Source organism: Lepus europaeus, chromosome 7, assembly GCF_033115175.1.
Source record: "Lepus europaeus isolate LE1 chromosome 7, mLepTim1.pri, whole genome shotgun sequence".
NCBI classification, from domain to species: Eukaryota; Metazoa; Chordata; class Mammalia; order Lagomorpha; family Leporidae; genus Lepus; species Lepus europaeus.
In genome coordinates, this window is record NC_084833.1 from 5,957,424 (window position 1) to 5,964,666 (window position 7,243).

At 70.7% G+C, this 7,243-nt stretch overlaps 1 protein-coding gene across 2 annotated transcripts; it reads left to right on the forward strand.

The window, feature by feature from the left end:
• The first annotated feature begins 241 nt into the window (after positions 1 to 241).
• Positions 242 to 6,981, forward strand: RELA (RELA proto-oncogene, NF-kB subunit). Of its 2 annotated transcripts, XM_062195826.1 has the most exons (11): positions 242 to 326; positions 854 to 880; positions 983 to 1,134; positions 1,225 to 1,373; positions 1,969 to 2,060; positions 2,282 to 2,413; positions 3,175 to 3,279; positions 3,417 to 3,629; positions 5,008 to 5,088; positions 5,179 to 5,253; positions 5,758 to 6,981. In XM_062195826.1, exons 1-11 carry the CDS (start codon positions 320 to 322, stop codon positions 6,360 to 6,362), a joined length of 1,638 nt encoding a protein of 545 aa, XP_062051810.1. In that variant the 5' UTR covers positions 242 to 319; the 3' UTR covers positions 6,363 to 6,981. The 2 variants fall into 2 exon arrangements, with proteins under 2 accessions (XP_062051810.1, XP_062051809.1); XM_062195825.1 differs by having other exon boundaries at positions 983 to 1,373.
• The last annotated feature ends 262 nt before the right edge of the window (positions 6,982 to 7,243 follow it).

Consider the following 7,243-nt stretch of genomic DNA (forward strand, 5'->3'; position numbering starts at 1 on the left):
GGGCCGGGCCGCGGGGGCGAGCGGAGCCGCCCCGGGGCCGCCCCCGGGCGGGCGGGCGAGCTTCGGGCCCCCGGAGCGGCCGGCGTCTGCCCCGGCCCCGCGGCCTGGCCCCCGGCGCGGCGCGCACCTGCCCGGACCCCGCGCGGGGCGGCGGCGGCGGCGGCGGCGGCGGCGGCCCAGCGCGCAGGCGCGGCCGGGTTCCGGGCAGTGACGCGGCGACGGGCGCGCGCGGCGCATTTCCGCCTCTGGCGAATGGCTCCCCTGTAGCGCGCGCCGCGGGCCCAGCTGCGACCCCGGCCCCGCCCCCGGGACCCCGGCCATGGACGGTGAGGGCGCCCTGGGAGCGGGCGGGAGGCCGCGCCGGGGCCGCGGGGGCGGCGGCGGGACCCCCGGGCCGCCCTCCGCCGCTTCCTGCGCCAGGGCGCGGGCCGGGGTGGCGCGGGGCGGGGCGGGCGGCGGGGGTCTGACTCAGTTTCCCCTCCGCGTGGAGGGGGCCTTGACCGGGGGCCCTCCCGGGTGGGGGTGCGGGGTGAGCTTTGAGGCGAGTCCGCCGCATGGCCCCCGGGGCAGCCCTGATGGAGTTGTTATGGGAGAGGGTGTGAGTCAGTTTCCTCTCGGGGTGGGGGGTGGGGGGCGCCCCCCACAGTTCCTCCGAGCACAGTGGGACGGGCCCACTCGGTTCCCTCAGCACAGCAGGGGTCCAGACCCCGTGTGCCCTTAGCAAACAGGTGTTTCTGGCTCCTGTACCCCCCACCTCTTAGCTGGACCTCAGGTCCCACGGAGCAGGTCCTGACTCAGTTTCCCTGGGGGGGGTACCTAGGCTTGTGCTGACCCTTACCTCCTCCCCTTTCAGACCTGTTTCCCCTCATCTTCCCCTCGGGTAAGTGGGCCGGCCCTGCTCGGTGGCTGGGGAGGGGCTCCAGGGGATGGGAGGCGTGGGGGCAGCCCCTGATGGGACCCCCGTGCCCCCGGCTCCCGGCAGAGCAAGCCCAGGCCTCGGGCCCCTACGTGGAGATCATCGAGCAGCCCAAGCAGCGGGGCATGCGCTTCCGCTACAAGTGCGAGGGCCGCTCGGCGGGCAGCATCCCCGGGGAGCGGAGCACGGACACCACCAAGACCCACCCCACCATCAAGGTCAGCCCTGCTCCCCCGGGTGCAGCGGGGGCCCGGGCGTGGGGGGAGGGGCCGTGCCCGGGCCCCCAGCACGCACTGTACTTTGCACAGATCAATGGCTACACGGGACCAGGGACGGTTCGCATCTCCCTGGTCACCAAGGACCCCCCTCACCGGCCTCACCCCCACGAGCTGGTCGGCAAAGACTGCCGGGACGGCTTCTATGAGGCTGAGCTCTGTCCGGACCGCTGCATCCACAGGTTCGTGCCCGGGGGCCGGGGCTGGGCAGGGCATCTGGACACAGGGCGCAGTGCTCACTCCCTGCGCCCCTCCTTGCTTTGTCCTGGAATCGCCTGTTTGTGCGCCTGCTCTCTAGCAAGGGGGACTCCTGGGGGAGAGGGCTGGGGCCCTCCCTGTGGCTGGGAGGGCTTTGTGAGAAACCAGCCAGCGAGCCCGCAGTTCCCTGGAGCGCGCACCCACGGACAGGCTGTAGGTCGTGCCGATAACAGACACAGGCGAGTTCCAGGCTGGGAGAGTGAGCCCGGCCAGGGAGGGGTGCTGGTCTCGTGGCCTGGGGGCAGGAGGCCGGGGTGGCCTCTGTCAGCTAGGCCTTGAATCAGAGAAGCCCGGAAGCATCCCCAGGCAAAGGGAGAGGTGCCGAGGTCAGGGCCTGAGGGCGGGAGGCTGGCCGGGCCGGCCATCAGCCTCGGACAGGAGCGGCGGTGTCGCAGCACGGGGGAGCCGCTGCAGCCGCTGGAGCCGGACCCCGGGGCGGATGGGGAGATGCAGACGGGGCACCGCGGGGGGGGGGGGGGGTCCGGGCTCTGCTGCAGAACTGATGGGGGAGGGGCTCAGCTTCCAGAACCTGGGGATCCAGTGTGTGAAGAAGCGCGACCTGGAGCAGGCCATCAGTCAGCGCATCCAGACGAACAACAACCCCTTCCAAGGTGAGAGGGCCGAGCTGCCCGCCCCACCCCCAGCCTCGGCCCCCGCCCCAGGCCTCCTGGCCAAGACTCTGTGCAGCCAGATACCGCGTCCCGCTCGGTACACGCTCCCGGCAGGGGACAGGACCGCGGGGTCCCAGTGCAGGCCTTTGTCCAGCCCCCGGGCCGGAGCGGCCGCCCTCCCCCGCCCCGTGTGACACCTACCCGTCCATCCGTTGTGACAGTGCCCATAGAAGAGCAGCGTGGGGACTACGACCTGAACGCCGTGAGGCTTTGCTTCCAGGTGACAGTGCGGGACCCGGCAGGCAGGCCCCTCCGCCTGCCGCCCGTCCTCTCCCATCCCATCTTTGACAACCGTGAGTGGCCCGGGGGTCACGGGCAGGGGCCAGGGTGGGCCTGGGCGGCAGGAAGGCTGGTGGGCTGGGCTGCGGTGAGCGAGGGGCCTCCGGCTTCGGCCCGTCATCCAGCGCGTCCGTGTGTCGTCTCCCGTGCCCAGCCCTGCTGGCCGCGGACAGGCAGGGACAGACCCAGAGCCACCCTTGCTCTGGTGTAGCTTCAGGGCTGGCAGGGGGTCTGATACGAAGTGGGCGTTTTCCGGATCACGTGGCGAGAGGGTGGCGTGCCCGCACCTGCACCACGGACTGTGGGAAGCGGACTTCCGAGAGCGAGGTTTGCTGGACAGTGATGGTTCCCTGATGACAGCCCCGCGAAGCTTGCAGCGGCGCTGGGGCGGCACCGATCGGTTGCAGTTTTTAATTCAATAATGAGCAGGATGAACAGAAATACAGTGGCTCGGGAGCCCCGGGGCAGGAAGCGGGGTCAGGAGGGACGGGCGCGTGGCCAAGGTGGGCACGATGGGGCCCGGGAGACTGCCCGGGCGAGCGTGGCTCGCGCTGGATCTGGAAGCCCCACGAGGGCAGAGCAGTGTGGGTCCCGGCCGTGGTGTTCTTGCCAGGGGTAGCGCCGAGCACGCCGGGGTGTGGGGCCGGGGAGGCCATCTGGCGTTGGCTGCGCAGGCGCGGGGCAGCCTGGACCCTGGGCTGGGCAGGCAGCGCCGTCTCCCGCCGGCTGCCCCGGGAGTGGCTCAGGGCCGCCTTCCTCACCCTCACACCCTCAGGCGCCCCCAACACTGCCGAGCTCAAGATCTGCCGGGTGAACCGCAACTCGGGGAGCTGCCTGGGCGGGGACGAGATCTTCCTGCTGTGCGACAAGGTGCAGAAAGGTACAGAGGAGGAAGGCAGGGCCGGCCTCGCCGGGCACGGAGGGGCAGGGCTGCAGCCAGGGGACCGCGGTGCACTGGGCCCCGGACAGCTGACCCCCGCCCCCCCGCCCCCGCCCCCCCCCCCCCCCGTCTCGCAGAGGACATCGAGGTGTACTTCACGGGACCGGGCTGGGAGGCCCGAGGCTCCTTCTCACAAGCGGACGTGCACCGACAAGTGGCCATCGTGTTCCGGACCCCGCCCTACGCGGACCCCGGCCTGCAGGCGCCCGTGCGCGTCTCCATGCAGCTGCGGAGGCCCTCGGATCGCGAGCTCAGCGAGCCCATGGAATTCCAGTACCTGCCCGACACAGGTACACAGCTGAGGGTAGGAGCAGGCCTGGCCAGCTCCGGCCAGCGAGGGCGGAAACCTAGAGGCCCAGCTCGGGGTCTATGTAGTCTCAGGGCTGGATGGCGTGTGCCTGGTGAGGGTGCGGCTGCGTCAGCTGACGTCCTGCTGTGAAGGGCCACGTGACAGGAATCGGAGTGTCCCCAAGTCTCCCTGAGCCCGAGGGGCAACCTGCACGCCTCGCAGCGACCTCCCTCATTCCAGTCTCTGGCAGAGCTCCTAGGGAGGAGGCAGCATCGCACCGGCCACAGCTGCAGGGCCAGCCGGTGGCAGCCGGCACTGTGTGCTCCGGCCTCCGGTGCCCCCTGAGCCCGGGCCTGTGCCCGGTGTTGTGGACAGAGATGAGGACGCTGCGTGCCCTGCGCTGTCACGTGAGGAAGGCACATGTAGACGAGGTCCTGGCCGCACAGGACGACACGCGAGCCGGCGGTGGCGGCTGGAGCCCCCTCCAGCGGCTGCGAGGTGGCTTCACCGTGGAGAGAGGCACAGCTGTGCCGTCTGCAGGCAGGGGATGGCAGGTGCACAGCCTGGCGGGGCAGCTGTGCAGTGGGAGCCAGTGGCAGGCAGGGAGCAGGCCCAGGTGGGAGGGTCTCGCTAGGCTGCAGGCCTTTGGGGTTTTGTCGTATGGCAGTGGGGAGCCACGTGCAGGGGTGAAAGAGGGGGAGACTCGGGCGGGGTGGCCTTTGGAAGACGGTGCTGGAGTCCAGGAAGAGGCTTGGCCCCTTATGGGAGGAATGGCTAGGCCAGGCCACGGCACCTGCCGGTCCGCCTGTGCTCCCGCTGCGGCCTCAGCTCGGCACGCTTCGCCAGGTCTCCGGGGAACCGCTCACCCAGGCCTTGCCTCGCCGCCCCTAAATCAGACCCCCCACCCAGCTCCGGGGCGGCGCTCCTGGCCGGGAGCTTGGGGTCTTGTCTGTCTGCATCGCTGTCGCTCTGCCACCTGAGTGTCAGCTTTTGGCGAGCAGGCCCCCGTGTGCTCGCTCAGGCCCCGTGGCCGGAGGGGCCTGGCAAACACGGCTCAGGTTCCCGGAGGGCACCGCGGGGGCGGGGAGTGGGAGGAGGCGGGTCCGGCTTCAGCCCTAGCGCAGCAGGCGCGGGAGGGGGGGCTGTGGGGCCCCTGCTTCGCTCTCAGGAAGGAGAGCTGCCCGCTCGGCCGCCAGGCTCCGTTCCTCCAGAGCGTGGCCCCTGCCCGTGGCTTCAGTCCCCAGGGGCCTTTCCGGACTGCCCAGGCCTCGGGCAGCAGGTGCCCTTGAGAGGGAGGCTCCTGCTGGGGAGCCTGGGGGTGGGTCTCCGGGAGGCCCGGCCCCTCCCCACCCAGGGGAGACCCACTCTCTCTCTCCCAGACGACCGGCACCGCATCGAGGAGAAACGCAAGCGGACCTACGAGACCTTCAGGAGCATCATGAAGAAGAGCCCTTTCAGCGGTGAGGCGCGGCCGGGGCGGGGCCCGGGGCGGGCCGGGGGCGGGGCCGGGGGCGCGGCCGGGGCCTGGCACTGACCCGCTCGCCCTGCAGGACCCACCGACCCCCGGCCTCCGCCCCGGCGCATCGCCGTGCCTTCCCGCAGCTCAGCTCCCGTCCCCAAGCCGGGTAAGGAGTTCCTTTAGTCCCCTCCCCGGCCCGTGGCTCTCGGGTGCGACCCGGCGAGCTCTGTCAGGGCCGTTGGGAGTGGCGGAGGCACGGACGCCTGGGCCCCGCTCCAGACCCGCTGAGCCAGAGGCTTTGTGGGGGGCCCAGGCCCCGCAGCCCCCCGGTGCCGGTGCCTGGGCCGCTCCCACCCACGCTGGGTGGCTGGACGCCTCGCGGTACCGAAGAGACACGCACGGCACCCGCCCTGCCGAGTGCCTGGCTGAGGCCACTGCTCCCTGGTGCTCCCCGGGCGATCTTCCCCAGGGCACCGGGAGACCCACTCATCTCTGAAAGTATCCCTCCCTCTGAAAGGCTGGGAGTGTTTTACGAGGTCAGAGTTGAGCTTTGTGGGTTTGAGCAATCAGGGAGGGCTCCAAGGAGGTGTGGCCAGGTCAGATTGGGTAAGAGGAAGGGGTGGGTCTCGGGGCTTTCGCTGACTTGTGCCTCTCTGTCTCTCTCCTGCAGCCCCCCAGCCCTATCCCTTCACGCCAGCCCTCAGCACCATCAACTTCGAGGAGTTTCCCCCCATGGTGTTTCCTTCTGGGCAGATCCCAAGCCAGGCCTCGGCCGTGGCCCCTGCCCCAGCCATGGCGTCAGCTCTGGCCCAGGCCCCTGCCCCTGCCCCTGCCCCTGCCCCTGTCCTAGTCCTAGCCCCCGGCCCCTCCCAGGCCGCGGCCCCGCCGGCCCCCAAGAGCACCCAGGCTGGGGAAGGCACGCTGTCCGACGCCCTGCTGCACCTGCAGTTCGATGCTGATGAAGACCTGGGGGCCCTGCTCGGCAACACCACGGACTCGGGCGGGCTCACGGACCTGGCGTCCGTGGACAACTCGGAGTTCCAGCAGCTGCTGAGCCAGGGTGTGTCCATGGCCCCGCACACGGCCGAGCCCATGCTGATGGAGTACCCCGAGGCCATAACTCGCCTGGTGGCGGGGTCGCAGAGGCCCCCCGAGCCGGCCCCCGCGCCCCTGGGGGCCTCGGGGCTCTCCAATGGCCTCCTCTCGGGGGACGAAGACTTCTCCTCTATCGCGGACGTGGACTTCTCGGCGCTTCTGAGTCAGATCAGCTCCTAGGGGCCCCTTCCCGGAGCAGCTCCCGGGGTGCCTGCGGGTCCTGGGGTGTGCGCCGGCCGCCCCAGCTGCAGGCCACGTCTCCCGGGCGCGCGTTCTCTTCTCATTGGCAGTCTCTCTCTCTCTCTCTCTCTCCTTGGAGGTGCTTGAGCCGAAGCATTAACTCCTCTGGGAAGGTGGAGCTGAGGGCGCAGCCTTTGTCCTGTTGGCCAGCGCCCTTCCGCCTAGGGAACTCGAGGGGTCCGGCCCCGGCCCCTGGCCTCCCGTGCTCTGCTAGAGAGGGGCGGCTGGAGCGCCGGCCGTGGAGGCCACAAAGCCTTACTGTCACCAGTCTTCCTCACGTCATGCCTTCGCGCCAGACAAGCCCGACACCGGCGCCCGCTGGCGCTCCCGTGTCCTTGTGCCCACACCAGCTCCGAGGGCCGGCCGGTGCGACAGTGCTGGCCCCCTCCAGGATCCAGAGCGGACTTGGCCTGAGACCCCTGCCCACCCCGCTGCCCTGTCTTCAAGTGCCTTCGGAGCGTGGTGGGCGGGCGCCCGGCCGCGCGGTTCTCACAGAAGAAACAAAGCAGTTGGACTCTCGCTCTGTCTACTCTGAACTAATAAATTTGTTGCCAAGCTGACCAGATCTGCCTTTTGTTTTTTAGGATTAATTTTGGGAGGTAGCGCAATACGGATCCGCCCGCGGGTGCTCCCCCAGCTGCCTGCGCCCAACCAGGGCTGGTCCAGGCCGGCGCCGGGCCCAGAACCCCATCGGGGCCTCCCACGCGCGGCAGCAGGCGGCTGGGCCCCCGACTCCTCGTGGGTGCGGGCTCCAGCAGGGGTTGGCCCGCGCCGCAGCTGGGCACGCACTTGGCCGAAGAAACGGGGAGGCCGGGTGGGGC